This window comes from Anas platyrhynchos, chromosome 12 (genome assembly GCF_047663525.1).
Source record: "Anas platyrhynchos isolate ZD024472 breed Pekin duck chromosome 12, IASCAAS_PekinDuck_T2T, whole genome shotgun sequence".
NCBI classification, from domain to species: domain Eukaryota; kingdom Metazoa; phylum Chordata; class Aves; order Anseriformes; family Anatidae; genus Anas; species Anas platyrhynchos.
The window spans coordinates 12,187,076-12,204,786 of record NC_092598.1 but is presented as its reverse complement, the minus strand read 5'-3'; the positions used below and the strand labels follow the sequence as shown (position 1 = coordinate 12,204,786).

The following is a 17,711-nucleotide window of genomic DNA, read 5'->3' as shown; positions in this document are numbered from 1 at the left end:
TTTCATTCAAAAATTTTCCTGGAGTGGCCACAGCATTGTGATGCTTTTAGTCTGCATTGCTAGGTCAACCTTTGAAATCTCCAGGCATCACACCATTAACCAAGTCAAGTCAACTTTTAATTGCATCAAGAAAGCAAAATTGTGGTCTGTGACCAAATCTGGAACTGCACTGATTTGTGCTGGCTTAATTTGTGTTCACACCTGTATCACCGTTAATGGACAACCTAAGAATCCACTCAAGAATTGTCTGTAAGCAGTCTTCACTTCTGTCACATCCCTTCTCCCCTAGTTTTTGCACCACTGACTTCTACAAGTGTGAGGTCTTCTCTCATCACAATTTATGTAAGGCAGACAAACATCATGGCCTTCACTTCACAGGATGACTGAAAAAAAGGTTTTTGATGACCATTTTTACTTCCAGGCAAAACTATCCCTTCTACCCATCAGGAGCAACAAGTAGGAGATCTAATATGTGGAGCCTTTCTGAAAAGTTCTCTCTCTGAGTTCCACAAATCATTTCGTGTCAGTAAACCTACTTAGCACTGCCTTTGTTGGGGACTATGTTGTTGGGTCTATGCTAGGAGCCCTGTAGGACTAAGCCAACCTTAGAAGTCTGGGGTCAGTACCGAGCACAGAAGATCCATGCCGGTTTTACAGAATGGCAAAGCACACAGGAGTGCACCTTGCTCACATCACATTGTGCTTTAGCAAGTCCTAGAGCATGAAATTGGTATTACACAGAACTAGCTGGGACGCAACATTAATCAGCAAACCAGATGAATATGATCTGGATAAACCTTGTGTGGGCTATTTAAAATCCTACACATTTATATATAAAGTCTTTCATGACTATATATAGTTACTTTTATTTTTTTTTTTAGTTACTTTTTTTTTTTTTTTAGTTACTTTTAGTTACTTTTATTTTTTTTTCTTCCATTCAAGAAACCTTGTACTCAGGATGCCATCCTTTAATGTTTAGGATTTACTAGCAACTGTCCAATTACTATCAAAGACATTCTAGAAATGACTACTGATGTAGTTCAGCAAGTGAACTCTAAGTTTATCTGGATTCTAAGTTTTTGTATGATTTCTATGATTCAACCTGGAATGAAGGAAATGGTACTGATAGGGGGTGGCCCTATTAGAGCTTTCTGAGGTAATGACTTCAAGATGCTCCTGGGGAACCACTAAAGTGGGAAAAGGTTTTTCACTGGCTCCACTCCACCCTTTTGAAAGACACAAAAAGCCTCTAGATAAGTCTCTAGACAGAAGCCATCTGCCTCTAAACAGATAGGCTTCTCACTATCCCTAGATGAAAACAGTCAGAGATGAGATGGTACATTTAGGCCAAATGCACGCTCTGGGGTGCATAGAGTTATTCTACGGATATCTATGAGGTTAATTTGCATCTCGGAGACAACAAAAACACTTATCTGAGGTCTTACAGACAGGACGAAACAGATTCATCCCAAGTCAAGCATGTGTAGAGTGGTTTCTCCCTGATCGATTCTCAGTTGCCCTTGATGAAAGAAAAACTTGAGTGAACTAGTGGAATTCGGAAACAGCATCTAATGGGACTTCTGCACATTGCAATAAGAGAGGGCCTCTAGGGAAAATCAGAAGTATAATGTTAAATTCCAAGTTTTTACCTCTTCAGTGGTAATCTTGCATGTTGTATGCATAGTTGTAACATAGGTGAACACAGAATGAGTAGAAGCTAAAATGAAGGAAATGAAATGGGGATACGGATGACAGGAACATAATACCTACTGAGATAGATGTGAAAGTTCAAGAGGTGGCCTAGCAGGAACAATGTCACTAGGCTCAGTAGAATAAAAGTCCCAGCTGGAACCAAAATGGCTGGAGCCCCAGTCTCAACAGGAGAAGCAGGAAGAAACACAAACCAGACGTCTGTGTGGTTCTTCAGAACTGTAAAACAAAAACAGGACAGGTCAGCAGATTGCCCAGGTATCTTTAACTCGACTTTACATCTGGAAATACTGTTAACCCAAAAGTGGCTGCAGGCCCATTATGTACTTGAGGCTTAAGAAACTTTATATTTGCAAAGCCTTTAGGAAGAGCAGCTTACTATGCTCTGGAAGGAAACACATTGCATCACCTCAGCAGAGACGCTCCTGTACAAATACAACACAAAAGGAATAAGGAACAGGAGTTCCTCCTCAGTGGGAAAGCCCATGGAATCCAATCCCACATGCAGCTGGTCCTTGAGATATGCTGGCTGACTCACGGGATGCTTCACTGAAGCATTGCTGTTACCTTCGTAGTGCTGGTCAGAGCGAAGCATCATGGGGTTGATGAAGAACTCCACAAAGACGTAGCAAGCAACGAGGAGCAGAAGGCCAAGGCCCAGAATGGCAGACAGCACGCTATTCAAAAAGAACCTGCCAAAAAGGTGAGAACACTGAGTGGCTTCAATAACATCACACATCGAATTCCAAGGGCAGACAACCCAAATTACTGTGGCACTTTCACAGATGCTGGGCAAGAGTCTTATTTGCTACCCTGAGGGACTAAACTGTGACGTGTTAGAGCAATTCTAGTTAGAAGGCAGTTAAGAATACCTAGAATAGACAAAGAGCTCCCTGCACAAAATCTAACAGCAGTGTATTGTGGCAATCAGCAGTAACAGCTCTTTGCTTCCTGTGGTTCTAGTGCAGAAAAATGAGCTGAGAAGAAATAATCAGTGATAGCCTCCTTATTCTTTACCTTAAACCTGGCCCAGATTAGAGTTACCTGTATGCTGCTGTAACTCCTGCCAGCTGGCAGGAAAGCAGGCAGTTTGGATTCATGTTGTTTCAGAGATGGGAACAGCAGTATGACCATGGTTCTGTTCCCACTCCAGTTCTCACAAGCATTAAGGACAGCCAGTTACCATCACATAAGCTTTTCCTAATACCAAATAATAAGAGCATGTTTTCGGTTTTTACTTATAAACACTTGACTACAAAATTCTAAGTGTAGGAATTGTATCCCTGGTTATGGGGATGGCATAGTCATGCTTGCATTTTCGATCTGGTTTTCTCATGACTGACTTTATGCAGCTGGGATCTGAAAGAAAAGTGGTTTTGAGTGGCTCAGTCCAGATTGCACTGAGATGCAGGAGCATCCCTGGAAGGGGGATATTACTTAAGCAGCGATGTGTTCTTGTTACATTGCCAGGCCCTTACCAGTAATTCCTCTCTCCCACACAGTTGTTGAGCCATTTGCAGTGGTGATCAAAGCCACACACACATTTATTGCAAGTTCCACAGTGCTTTGATTTGGCACTCCTGCCAAAGAAAGGGTGGTGTTAGAGTGGCAGCACCAACAGGTTCCCATGCCTTCCCAGTGACACAAGCACAGGGGCTTACAGCAGTAGAGATCCTGGTAGTCATGAGAATACCTCTGATATTGGGAATACTTAAACTACCAAACATATTGGCCATATTGGCATTGTTGGACCAAAATCCCAAACGCTGCAAAGTTTGTCTTTTTAATGCATTGTGTGATTTCTAATTTAGAGATCCCAAACTCTTTAGCAATTCTACAAATCTTGATCTTAAAATCTGCCCTCCAAGCATTTCTTGCTACCCAATTAGCATCTAGCCAAATACAAGCACACACACACAAGTTACATATTGTTCTCAGATCTAACACCAACATCCAGGTAACACAGAACAGAATAGTTCTCTCCACACAACACAAGAGCAATTATATAAAACACTGAACCATGCACACATTTGACAGTGAGCATCTACCCAACTAACTGAAGCCTGCCACAGGATGAAGTTTCACTGGCACTATAGAGTTAAGGGTTTCAGGGACTCGCTTTCAACCTTAAAGTCTTACAGTAAGAAGAACGTTATGGTGAAGTGTAATGGTGAGGAAGAAAGATAAATAGAAGAAAAAGAGAAGATACTTACACATTTACATCACAGACATGGCAATGATGGTTTTCAATGACATGTGCATGTTGATTACGATTGAAGGTGGCCAGAGGCCCTAGATAGTTTTTTTCTCGCACATTTGCATCCGCAGGATCAATGGAGACTGCAGCAAGATGAACAACTAAATGATAGATAAAACACACTCCTGGACACTGAAGTACACAGTTAAGGATTGTATGAGTGGTTTAATGCCTATATATTTATCCTTAATACACAAAGCCCACACAGACGAGAAATATATGGCTTGTAATTAGAAATTACCATATAACTGACTACGGCACATTAATCTGAGCTTTATTAACAAAGAAGTTTTCCTATCTCATGATACTAAATATCCTCTGCAAAAAGAAAACTAAATCTACAGGAACAACCCTCCTTATAATGTACTATTCTGCCTCACAGAAACGTCCTCCCTAGCACAGGAGTTTTTAAAAATTACCTTTACTTACCAGAATCTGACCCCATGTGCAGGCTGTTGGAATAGGTCCACACTTCTTAGTCCATACAGAATCCTTGGAAAGGAACAGTCAGTTAAGGCCGTGCACATGCCCCTTCACAAGACCAAACTTCCAAAAAAGAGAAAAAAAAAGTCACATCAAGTAACCAGTACCAATCACCTTGTTTTCCTTTTCTTCAGTCTGAATCGCAAGCAAGAGGATCACCCCTTTAAATTAGGGTCCTACAGAATTTACAGACAGAGAATATCCAAAATGTCTCATTTGTTTTTCCAACAATTATCTGTTTATATTCTTAATTCCAAACTCAGTAGCAAGTGAGAACAAATAAGCTTTAGAAGTACTTTTGATCAAACCTCAAGTGACTGCCAATATTCGGAAAGACCACAAAGCAGCAGCTTTACATATCTGGAAAACCACTGTGCTCCAGAGTCTGCTTCTCAATACACTGTGATAGATGAGCATGCATGCAACAATTAATCTTCCAGTTTATTTGCTATAAAACCAGATATAAACACATCATTGATCATATTAAAGTCTATGGAAAACACAGAAGTGTTGTAAGAAAATAAAAAAAGAGAGAGAGGGAGACATTTGTGCTGTAATAACTGGTAGTAAAGCTTTGGGATACATTAATCTGGTGAGTTAGAATGACTTCAGACTGAGTTATGAAGATATTTGGCATTTAAATTTATGAAGTTCAAGCCTTCATAATACCAAGGATTTCAGTAAGATAGGTAGTTGTAAGACAGCTGTGAGCTAAGGATATTAATAATACCTAAATCATGCAAGTGTAAGTAAAACTATAAGCAAAAGCATCAGTTGCAATAATATTAAAGGTTGTATGGACATATGAATATATGAATACCACATGTACGAATTACTCCCAGGAGCATCTTTTCAGAACTCTTCCCGAGATTCTGTCTGTAATATTTCTTGTTTATCAGGTTCTGCTAAGAAAGCTTTAAATATGAAAGGCAAAAGAGACTGCTAAAGGATTTTCTTGTTTCCATTTACAGAACAACGTTAAATATTCCCCTTGGTTTCTGCCACAGTAAGACTAGCAAGATTTTTTTTTTTTTTTTTTCTGAAAAGCAAATATGGTGCCTGTTTAATTTCATTCTAATTTGACCCTTGACAACAGGAAGTCCTAAATACATCAAAATGTGTGTACATATATACGTACGTACATAAATCTGCTTTGGCTCTGTTTGACATTTCATACTATAGGTCAGACTTCCTGACTTTAATCTCACTCAGCCACTTTGTCAATTTTATTTTCACCAGGAAATACGTTGCAGGAGAATTGACAAAACCGAGGACGGGAGGAGGAAAGCGTGCTCAAGCTGGGCACAGAAGAAGATGCCTTGACAGCATGAGCACCTCAGCATCAAACACTGCCTGCATTTGGAGGAAATAGATGATAGACCTCTCCTCCTATGGTCACTCTACACCACCTTGTATTTCACAGTCAGCACAGGAAAGTGAGGCAGCTCATCATGGCAAGGATGTTTGGGGGCTTTTCTTTTCCCTATGACTTCCCTCAAACGCTGCAGCACACTTGTAGAAAATATAAGGCAAAGGAGATGCATAGGCAGGAGTAGACAGCAGAAGAGCTTTGGAGGCAAAGATAGTGAAAGGGAGTGATGAAGGAGACAAGTAGAATGTTAGTGATCTACGTGGAGGACAGAGTGGGTCTCAAAATATGTGTTTTTTATAGACAGAAGATCAAGATTCTGGCTCAGCTGCTTCTCCTATGCTTTATATGCTACCTAACAACATATATATATATATACATATATAAAATAAACTGTTGATAGTTTATTACAGTTCATGCTCTTCTCTTGACCAAAGGATACGATATAGCCAGCGGGCAGCCAGTGGAGGGGCAGGAGAGGAACGAGGATTCCAAAGCCAACCAGCGCAAAGAAGAGGTACAGCAACCAGGCAATAATCTGGAAAGGGTGCAGAGGCCAGCTCCAGCCATTCCTTCGAGCGCGTTGGACCTGCACCTCAGGAACAGCTTCGCCGAAATTCTCTGGAGCTGTCTTGTTAGGAGGCTTATTGCAGATATTCATCTACAGAAATAAAAAAAAGGAAAACAAAATATGTGATATAAAAATATGGTGACTGAGCCCTGGTCCTGGAGATGTGCTCCAAGAGGATGGACAGAAAGTCTAAGAGACCAAGATAATGCATCTGAGGGAAGATTTCTCTGTGCAGTGGGGATTAATGATCCATAGTGACAAAAGGGGAAGAACAATTACACACTCTAAAAGCAAGTGCCAATAGCTGCGAGAAACATCAATACCTCAAACTTTTAGCTAAGGGAAATTTGCAGGTTTTACCAGTCTTTTGATGGATCTAGACCAAAACCAAGTAAAAAGAGCACAGGGTGACAGCCTGGAGACGAAGTATGATATGATCTGTTTGGGGGATGTGTTCATTTCACAAAGCTGTTTCACAGGTGATGGCAAAACACATGCTTTCACCTGTCTCATGTATGCCATATATTCCTTTCAGCTAGTGACAAGAAGTACAGTGAAAGCCAATAGCCCCACTGGAGCACATGGTCTGGAATCGCAACTTTAGAACTACACGGCACCCAAGACAACAGAGACCCCTTTGTCAGCAACAAAGAAAGTGGAAAGACTAGAAACTTTAAAAAAAAAAAAAAAAAAAAGTGAACAAAAAGGGGAAAGGAAGCCTGAATTGCTCACAACACAACTATAAAGCCAGCTGTTGCTAGAAGAAAAAAAAAAAAAAAAAAAAAAAAAAAAAAAAAAGTTACATATGTGAGAAAAATCTCAAATAATTTTCTTCAGACAGGATCTCCTCTGAAGCTACTTTATTCACAATTGCAATGGCAGGTGTCAGGCCAATTAGGAGCGCATTATAGCAAACAAATCAGAACCTTTTATTCCCTATTATCTGATATTACCTGATCACCTCCCCTGTTTCCTCGTTGGCTGAGTACTACAGGTTCACAAGCTACTCAACACTCCTCTATACCATATATGTATAATTTTTCTTTTTTTTAGCCCTTTAATTTCTCCTTTTTCCCTTCCCCCCCCCCTTCCCTTTCTTATGTTTTGTGAACTTGTGATCTTTGTTTTACTGTTCCCACACTGCTCATCCTGTTTTTCTCAAGCTTCCACCTTATTTTGGAACGGGGAGGCCTTCTACCGTCCACTCAAAGGAAAATACATCTTCGCTCTCAGGGTCTGAGAGCACCCCATTAATAACACCATTATTCTAGCCTAAGAATTTACTATTTGAATGCCCAATTTCATTATCAAATCCTTTCCCAACAAGTTAGTCCCTGACTCAGGTGCATACAATAATTGCCCAGTGATCATTCTATCCCTAGTCTCAACTTGGTGTCCCCCAAAAGTAGCACATCCCTTCTACCCCCATCACATTTAGGGTTTCATTAGTCAATTTAAGCCCTGATACTTTACAGGCCAGTGATGACCTAGCTGCCCCAGTGTATTGGGTTCACATGGCAAGGTTCTGGTAGCAGGGGGCTGCAGTGGTAACCCCTGTGAGGAGAATCCAGCAGCTGCCCCCTGTTAGATAAGGGCCAGTTCCAGATGGCTCCAAAGACGCCCACCGCTGCCCAGGGCCAAGCCATGAGCAATGCAGTTTAAATCTCTATGAGAGCACACCCAAGAAAAAGAAAAATAGATAAATAAATGCTGCACAACAGCAGCTGGGAGAGTGAGGAGTGAGAAACCTCCCTGCAGACACCAAGGTCAGTGCAGGAGCCCTTGCTGTACACTTTTTCATTTATCAGGGAGCTAGCTTTCTGAGAAGCCCCGACTCCTTAATTCTGAATTTATAACAGCAATCTCTCCTCCTTCTTCCCCTCCGGATACTCCCGTTTGAAGTGGCTGGCCTGGCCACACTTAAAACATCTTCTCAAAGCCTGTCCCTGCTAGGATTTAGGCTGCAACACAGGTAGCTTTCCTTGTCTGTCCTTCCTTTATCTCTCTTCCTCTCCTTCCCATCCTGGGCCATCAATCTCCCCCTCTACCCAGTACACTGTGAATACCACTTGTTTCACTCCCTGCTTTTCCTTCTCATCTCCCTCCTGGCGTACTCCTTCATACTACCTACACTGGTCACTCCATCCTCCCACCTTCTGGAGCTTTTTCTGTATATCTGGCCAGGCTTTAATCCCAAAATGAACTTTAAAGAGCCGTTGGGCTACCAGGTCCCCAGGATTCATCCCCAAGCACTTTCTCATTCTTCCCCCAAGTCCCTCGTACGATTTCTTTGTTGTGGGTTGTCATTATTTCAGTTGGATAAGTGGATATTTCTGCTCTGTCAGAATTACTCTTGGTCCTGGGGGAGGTTGTCAGTTCTTTCCCATTCTTGCATAGCTGCCTGTTGAATCATTCCCCCCCTAAACATTCTTCTCCAGTGAATAACATACTCAAGATTGACATTTCCTCCCCCCCCAAGAATACAAATTAGGCCTTAGAAACAATTTTGACTGTTCTGCTACGCCCTCAATTAAAGACTTCATTTCCTTCTCAAAACTCCTAACCTCTCTGCTGGTAAGGGGGGAATGGCACCAGCCCTGCACGGCCCCGCTGGGACCCCCCTCCACCTCTGCTCCCCAGCACAACTTCTCCAAGGACAGCATCGATTGCAGTCCCTGTCTCCCCTCCTGGAGCACCTGCTGCTGCCTCTGGTGCAATATTGGGATTATAGGGAGCATAACTTGATTCCTCCTCCGAAAAAGGAGTCTTATTGCTTACATATAAATTTCAAGCCTGAATTTTCATCAGACAAATATTTTGGCCAAAATACTGATGCCGAGCACCTCACTTCACTGTGCTTGGGGTACCGTACGGCTAAGGGCCCAACCCCCCGAGATTATCTTTTGCTTGTCTCTATTTCACTTCATCCCTCTCCAGCCAAGGGGACTTCATTCATCCCCTCGTGGGACTACAGAACCTCACGGATCAGGACTCCGCACTCTCTTTGCACTAATGTGTCTCATTCACACTCCACAAAGAGTCTCCCCGAACCCAACCCGAGGCAAGATATGGTAAAGTTTCCCTTACCTCGGTCCGTGCACAGCTTCCTGGTTCAGGTTATCAGCAGTAATCCCTGTCCCTGTACCTGATCTGGGCTTTGTATGTCAGTGCTGGCCCCCCTTCTCCCCAGAGCTTCGCAGAGCCTGTCTTCAGATTAACAGTCTCGGTCCCTTGCTGGCCATACCAAGACGACCCACCGCCCCCGACGGGACCGCTGAAATCAGCAGGGTGCACCTTCCAGTCTGTGGTGGCAAGAAATCTTCGGCAGGCGACAAGATCCCGGATGAGCCCTCAAATTGTGAGAAAAATCTCAAATAGTTTTCTTCAGACAGGATCTTCTGTGAAGCTATTTTATTCGTGATTGCAACGATGGGCGTCCTGCCAATTAGGAGCGCATTATAGCAAACAAATCCTAACCTTTTATTCCCTATTACCTGACACCTGATCACCTCCCCTGTTTCCTCATTGGCAGAGTACTACAGGTTCGCAAGCTACTCGATGCTCCTCTATACCATATATGTATAATTTTTTTTTTCAGCCCTTTAATTTCTCCTTTTTCCTTTTTTTCCCTCTTTCTTATATTTTGAGAACTTGTTATCTTTGTTTTACTGTTCTCACACTGCTCATCCTGTTTTTCTCAAGCTTCCACCTTATTTTGGAACAGCGAGGCCTTCTGCTGTCCACTTATCTATTTAGCATTTCTCCTTGTTATGACTACACAACTACCTTGGAATACAGAAAATCAGTGCTCTACTGCAAAAACACGACTTAGTTTCTCACAGATGTGCAGGACATCCATGCAGTAAACTGCCAAACTATTCAGCTGTCCTAAAACGTCTGGACTGCCAGCACGAGAGAGCAAGATTAACTGCAAAGATGACTTACGAACCATAACTGGAAGGTTCTTGATGTTTATGTGTTTGCGCAACAGCTACAAGCTCAGGTGCTATTTCAATTTGTGTTGGATTGTTGGTTGTTGCTCTTTGCTTGCCTCTGTTCCAGGGTGAACCTTTAACAAAACCTGCCTTGGTAAAGGAAACACATCAGCTCTTCATTCCCTCGGACAGCAGAGAGTTGGGTTTCTCTGCTTTCAGCTAGTCCCTTTGCACATGAGTGTGCTGAAAGATGAGGAGGAGGAGGTCTCTGGCTCACTCATGGTGTTTTTGATAACGGTTCCAGTACCAGAAAAATTCCAAAGGGCTGCAAGACAGCAAACATGCTGATATGCTGAAAGAGCAAGCAAAATGGTTCAGATTTTGGTACACCAACTGCACCACCAGTCCAAACAAAGACGACTTCTAGGGTCAAGTGATAAAGAAATAGGAGTAAGAACATAAAATAATATAATTTATGCTCATCAGTGCAATCTTATCAGCAACCAGTTTGGGGAAAAAAAGAACAAACAAACAAACAAACAAAACAGTCTAACTTTGAAGAAATTAGCAATGTCTGCCTACATTCATAGTTCAAATTCCTACATGGCCACCGACTGATCAGTGATGACAAAGTTATTAATAATTCGATATTTTCCTCTTTAAGGATGTTGAAAACTTGCTTGCATTTCACTCTGAGCCACCTGTTACAAAAACTGCTCAGATTACCAGAGAAAACTCCCAGGTTTCTCCTTTCTCCTAAAAAAAAGCCTGGCTGCAGAGCCAGGTCCACGCAGACACTGGAACAGACTCAGACACTTTCCTGAGACTGTTTTATAGCATCGTGTGTTTTTAAAGTCATATAGTATTTTTGTATGGAGAGAAGTTTTCACATGCAAACTGTGCCTAAAGCTGGTGTAAACTACTTCCTAGCTAAACTTCTTACGACTACAATCACCCCGCGAACGATTCCTAACACACTTTGCAGCAACCCAGGAGACAGCTGTGCGACGCCGCCCTCAGAAGAGCCAGACCAGCGTTCCTCTTGCTTTTCCCTCACCACTCGAAGGTTTCTCCTGTGGTTACACACCGATCATCCGCTGACGGTGACAAACACCGCTGCTACGTGAGGAGGCTGCAGGACACAGCCTCTCCCTCCCCAGCCCCTCGCGTTTCCACAGCGAACGCTGAGCACCCACAGCAGGGTGCGAGGGCACGCTGGGGGCTTCCTCGGTCGCCGCTGCGGAGAGGCCACGCGCTTGACGCTGGTTATTAACTCGGAGACCGCAGCTTTCTCCCTTCGCAGTCCCCAAACGGGAGGACATGAGGACGGACAAGGCACGCAGCGAGCCAAGCAGCGAGGCCCACAGCCTCGGAGGAGGCAGCGGGATGAGACGAGGGCTCCTGGGGAGCCCCGAGCGGCCACGCTGGGGGCCTCCACCACCGCCCGTTCCTCACCTTCTCCCCGCGGAGGCGGCTCCGGGTGTCCCCGCACCCGCCTCATGCCCGGGGACGGGCGGCAGCTCCCGGTGCCTCGGCGGGCTCAGGCCGCTGGGCCCGTCGCCATGGCAATGGCCGGCCTACGGCGGGGCGCAGGCGCCAAGCGGCGCCGGGCGCGTTGCGCTGCAGTGCTGCTGCTTGGCTCCTTTCACCTCCCTGAGCTGGCTTTGAGGTGTTTTCAGGAGATTTGGCCACGTTTCTGCAAAAAGAAAACACAAAACAAGGCTCCCCAGGGGCTGCGCCTGAGGGGTGAGGATGGTGGATGCGCCTCCCACACGGTGCCGTGGCCTCCATCCACCTCCACCGCCTCAGCGCAGCCAGCAGCTGGGGACGCTTTTCCCGTGCCGAGCCCCAGCAGCAGCCCTCAGGTGCTGGCGAGCGGGTACCCAGCCGGCATGGAGCACAAGGAGGTCTTTATGAGCCGCCCGTGGGCCGTACACAGGGGTGGCTTTGTGTGAGGGGCGCCAGCCCGGCGCGGCCGGAGGCTACTGCCCTCGCCCGCCGTCCCCTCAAGCCCTCACCACCTCCTCGGCCCTGCGGAGGATGGCTGCAGGGGGTGCAGAGCCTGGCACTGCTTCTGCCTTCGCCACCCATCACGTTCCCCGTGGCAGCGGGTAGCGGGGAGGAGCAGCCATAGCGGGGTGAAGCTGGCTGGCTCGTGCCCTGCTGCCCTCTCCAAGCCACTTGCGGGTGCTGGGCACGAGCCAGACCCCCTGGCTGTGTGCAGCAGGACATTGTGTTCAGGGCAGAGCGAGGACATCCTTCCTACAGCTGTTTTTATTTTGTCAGAGGTTACAAGGCATGAGGAGCCAGACCTGCATGCTGGCAGGCTGCAGTGGCGGAGATAAGGAAAGGAGGGCTGGCACAGGTGGGCACGCAGCCTGGTCCCCCTGCAACGCGCATCTCCTGCTGTGACCCCCGTCGTGGCCTCTGGGGTCTTCCTTGCAGCCTTAGCAATGGGCAGGATGCCTTCTGCAGTTGCTTTGCCCTAACAGCTGTGAGCAAGCATTGTGGGAGAGGAATTGGAGAATATTGTAGAATATCCCAAGTTGGAATGGATCCACAAGGATCACTGAGTCCAACTCCTGGGTACGTCTCTAATGGGACAAGAATGGAGGTCACCAAGCTGAACCTGCTCCATCACTCCGCAGGACAGACCCGGCTTGGCCCCACATCCACCTCCAGCAGGGATCAGAACTCGTACGGGGACACGAAGGCGGTGACCTTGAAGATGTGCTTGCCCAGCAGCACCTTGCGGGAGAACTCGCTCATCTCCAGCTCCACCTCCAGTGTGGCCGGCCCCACCACCGGGCTGGTGAGCACCAGCTCTCCCGTCTGCCGGTCGGAGCGCCGCACGGCGAAGACGCCCTGGCCACGGCCGCCCATGATGGCGAACCGCAGGCTGTCGCCCACAAAGCGGGTGGTGGACATCTTGAAGAGGACGCGGGGCACGCTGCGGTTGGCCTGGAGCGGCAGGTAGTGGAAGGAGATGGAGGTGGCAGCCAGGCGGCAGGCTCGGCTGTCCATAGGGCAGGGGTTCCTCTCGCACTGGCTGCCAGGAGACAAGAGGTACCACGACTCAGCACCGTGGTTGGCAGCACTTTGGAGTTGCCTGCTTGCAAACAAGCTTATGGTGACCTCCAGCTTCATGTCCTGCGGTGGAGCAACACAAGGAAGCCACATCCAAGGAGGTTCAGCCTTGGAGCTGTGTCCCTGGGCTGGGCATGGGATCTGGAGGCAGATCCGCAGCCTGGAGCAGGGATCCTGCTCTGCCTGGGGTGCTGCAAGAGCTGTGCCAGGCGAGGGGGAAGCAGCCAGCGGGGCCGGCTGTGCTTGGCAGCTGTGCACAAAGCAGTTCAGTCTCGCAAGCAGGACCAGGGGGCTGTTTCCATGCTGGATTGCAGCCAGAGGCACTGCACGAACGTACAGAGGAGGGGAAATGGCATCATTCCCCCCGGAGTCCTGGGCACCAGCGCTGCTGGCATTTGATTAATGCTCCAGTGAAGCCAGCCCGGAGCACGGCTCCCGGACAGAGGTGCTTTGCTCTGGCTGGAGCCCTGAGCACTGCACAGCGCCGGGATAAAGCCACCTTGTATTTGGGTGCTCCCGCCCACGCCCCCAACCACTGGCGTCTCGAAGCCTTTGGCACCAGGCATCCTGGAGTGTGCCAAGCACTCCCTGTGTGACAATTTGCCACCAGCACTCTCCTTGCTTGCTCCATGGGTGCTAAGATACGATTCCCTGGGCACGTGCAGGGCCCGTCTCCTCCTTTAAGAGGCTGCAATGCAGCCCACGCCACACACGGTACTCACAAGCTGGATGTCTTGACATAGCTGGTGTTGTGGCGGGGCGGGGGGCACTTGGGGCGCACACAGCGGTGGCCCCCGAAGGTGTTGATGCAAAGCTCCCCGTGGGTGCAGTTGTGCTGGCTGCCGGTGCACTCGTCGACATCTGTGGTGGCAAAAAGGGGGTGAACGGGGCTGGCCCCACACCTCCTGGCTGTGCAGGATGCTCCGTGCCACGGTGAGCACAGGATGCTTGTTGCCCTGGGTCTTACCCTCGCAGGTGTTGCGGTCGGCGTGGAGCACGTACCCCGGGGGGCAGAGGCAGCGGTAGGAGCCCGGGAGGTTGAGGCAGTCGTGGAGGCAGAGCCGGGTCTGGGGGCTGGGCTGGAAAAGCTGGCACTCGTCGACATCTGCAGGGTACAGAGGGGATGGATTGGGGTGACCTGTCCCCACCGAGCCTCATCCCTCCTTGTCCCCCCCGTACCTTGGCACACGCCTCCAGCTCGCATCTGGAAGCCGGTGTCGCAGCTGCAGTGCCGTGAGCCCGGGTGGCCCTCGGCACAACGGGGCTGGCGGCTGAAGGAGGAGTTGCTCAGCGTCACCCAGTCTGTGGGGAGGACGTGGTGTCACCACCAGGGAAGGATGGGATGTATGGAGCAGCCCTAATTTGTGCCCCCGTCGAGCTCAGGATGGGTCTGAGGGCACCTACAGGTGTAGACGGGGCTCTGGCAGCTGGTTCCCGACCAACCCCGTGGGCACAGGCACGTGTAGCTCTGGTTGCCATCCACGCAGGTCCCGCCGTTTGCACATGGGTTGCTGGAACAGTCATCAATACCTGGGGAGAAGGAGCTGATAAATACCACGAGACCAGGGCTGGGGAGCTGGAGAAGCCGATCCCTGCCCCTTCCTGCCACCCGGCCCTGCCAGGACACAGCCCCGGTGCCCATCGCGGTGGCCTCTGGGCTGCTCCTGGCACAGTCCCGTGGCCGGGAGCAGGGCGATGGAGGAGCCGTCCCCGAGCCCGCGCCACTTCACTTCTGCAGGAGGGCTGGGTGCCGCCCCAGGTGCGGTCACGCCGGCAGGTCCGTGTCTCCGAGCCCACCAGCCGAAAACCAGCGTCGCAGACGAAGTGAACGTCGTGGCCCACCCGTGCGCTCCGGCCCAGCTTCCTCCCGTTCGCGGGCACTGCCAGCTGCGGACAGGTCTCTGCGGACAGACAGATGGACACGGGTGAGGATGGGAACGGCACCCAGGCTGGAGCCAGCCCCGGTCCCTGGCTCAGAGCTTGGGATCCTGCCACAAGCTTCTCTCTCCGGTGCTGTGGGGTGCCAGGCGTTACCGTTGCGCTTGCTGGCCAGCCTCTGGACGCGGCTCTGCAGCGCCGAGAGCTGCTTCTTGAGGCTGCGTGTGCCCTGGAGGTGGGCAGCCTCCTGCGCCGACAGCAGCTTCTGCATCTGCCGCACGGTGCTGAGCACCTGCTGGTGGCTCAGGCACTCCTGGGGGAAGGCAAGGTTCTCCCCGTCACCCGCCGGGCTGCACCCTGTCCCCTCCCATGCAGGCGGGCAGCACTTGGGGACGGTTGGGATGCTCTGAGCTCATCTCTCCCCATCCCACCACGGGGTCTGTCTTTGCTTCTGCGTCTGCTCCAAACCCAGCCCCCCTCCTGGCCCTACCCAGGTGCTGAGGGAACACCCCGGGTGGGTCCAGCATCCTCCCCAGCAGGGGCTGAGCCCCCAAACCACCCCCACGGCCCAGAGCAACCCCATGGATTGTGTCCGTGCCCATCTCGGGAGCGGGGTCCTTACCTGGGTGCTGCCGAGGGGCAGCTGCAGGACGCACAGAGCCACCCAGGCAGGCAGCAGGACGAGCAGCATCGCGGCGGGGCTGGCTGCTGCCACGCAGGCTGCAAGGACGAGATGCCAGCAGTCCGGTCCTGCCCCGCTCCCCCGGAGCCACCAAGAGAAGACCGAGGTCCCCTCCCCACCCCAGGCCACCCCGAACTCCTGCAGCCACATCCCCAGCACTGAGGGACCCCCACCACCACCCCAAGCACCCCAAAGCCTCCCTCAGACCCCCTCCCCATGATGACACAGCACCGCCACTGCCATGTGGCATCACCCCAAGGCCACCTCACCCACAGACCTGCTGGGCTCACCCACGGAGGGACCGGGCCAGGTTTTGGGGGCTCTGGGAGGAGGGACGTGCCCCAGGCACCCAGCCCAGCTCGACCCCTTTTGGTCTCTCCCTCGCAGCCGCACGCGCTCCTCCGCTCGCTGGGATTTCTCCTTGGCGCGTGTGTGCGTGCCTGAGTGTTTGTTGGTTTTTCCCCTGCCCGAGCCGTAGGAAAGTTTCCTCTTGGCACCCGCGCTGGCCTCTCCCTTCCCTCTCCGCAGATCAGAGGGTTTGGGGCCTTTCATGTCACACGGGCAGCAGATGCCGGCTTTCCCTGCGGACGCGGCTCACATGGGCCGGCCGGGGCCAGGCGCTGGCTGTCACGGTGCTCGCAGCGCTACCGGTGCACAAAATGCACAGGGGTGCTCAGGATGGGGCTGATCCAGCGTGTGGGATGGGAACAGGGAAGGTTCCAGGACAAGGAGTGGTTTTAGGGTCTGCATCAGGGCAAGGCGGGGAGCTGGGTGTCACCACAGGCTGGGTTAGGGTTAGGGTTGGCATCAGCATCAGGGTGTGGGTTAATGTTAGGGTCAGGGTGAGGGTTGGGGATGCTCCCAGGCTGTCCCGTATGGGAAAGGCTGGCCTCACTTGACCCCACAGGAGGGGGAATGGCAGTGGGTGACTGTCCCCTGGCCACCCCTGAGGCTGGAAGCCCAGGAAGGTGCCACCAGGCTGGGACATGGAGCTCCAGCATCACCCCTCACTGCAGGATCCGGGATGAGAGGGGAGCAAGAACCACGGCAGCAGCACAGGGGACACGGGCTGGTTTCTGGGATGGGCTGTAGGGTGTTGGACCCTCCCCACACCCCGAGCAGGCTGGTGCTGCTGGTGGGGGTGCCAGCACTGGATGTGCACAGTCGTTGAGCAGGACACCGACGGGCTGCGATAGCCCCTTGCTTTTGGGGGCTCACCGCAATGGGGCCCCTCTACCAAGGGATCTCCCCCAAGCTGGGGCAGAGCCCCCGCAGCAGAGCCCCCCCGTCCAACCCCAAGCATCTCTCCCACCCCGTATCCACGCTGCCCAGCTCCCCAGAGCGGGAATTTGGCTTCGTGCCCACGGCTCCCTCCCCGGTGGTGTGCGTTACCTCCCCGGCATGTTTAATTCATGGGGCAGGAAGAAAGCAAGCAGTGGGGCTGGGGGGCGATGCCGCCGTCCCCCAGTCCATGGGATCCCGGCTTTCCAGTCCCCAGAACAGTGGTGGGGTGGAACTGAGCCCCCCATTTGCACCCACCCCGTGTGCTCGGCGGAGGGGCCCCCGAGCTGTCTCCACCGCCCGCGTCTGTTTTGACAGAGCTATTACTCACCCGTCAACCTTTTGTTCGGGCTGACCAGCAGTGCCTGTCTGAAGTCCTGAATAGGATCAAATCTTGGAAGCAGACACACAGGCACGCAGGACCGGCTCGTCCCTCCCCAAATCCTCCCTTCCCTCCC

General features: G+C 50.4%; 1 protein-coding gene across 14 annotated transcripts in view; it reads right to left on the bottom strand.

The window, feature by feature from the left end:
• ZDHHC1 (zDHHC palmitoyltransferase 1) overlaps positions 1–17,705 on the bottom strand; it is a 32,706-nt gene extending 15,001 nt beyond the window's left edge. For 2 of the 14 annotated variants that reach the window (XM_027465945.3, XM_038185466.2), the window contains exons 1-6: positions 11,781–13,014; positions 6,262–6,480; positions 3,924–4,099; positions 3,189–3,290; positions 2,278–2,402; positions 1,771–1,929 (exon numbers count right to left, since the gene is read on the bottom strand). In XM_027465945.3, coding sequence (XP_027321746.3) covers positions 1,771–1,929; positions 2,278–2,402; positions 3,189–3,290; positions 3,924–4,099; positions 6,262–6,480 — 781 coding nt within the window. In that variant the 5' untranslated portion in view covers positions 11,781–13,014. Of the gene's footprint in view, positions 1–1,770; positions 1,930–2,277; positions 2,403–3,188; positions 3,291–3,923; positions 4,100–4,396; positions 4,514–5,270; positions 5,289–6,230; positions 6,481–9,477; positions 9,741–11,780; positions 13,375–14,134; positions 14,274–14,379; positions 14,518–14,591; positions 14,715–14,816; positions 14,943–15,142; positions 15,314–15,446; positions 15,604–15,912; positions 16,197–16,249; positions 17,110–17,584 lie in introns of those variants that run through there. The other 12 variants (XM_072044005.1, XM_072044006.1, XM_072044004.1 and 9 more) reach the window with 12 other exon arrangements.
• Between the last annotated feature and the right edge of the window lie 6 nt (positions 17,706–17,711).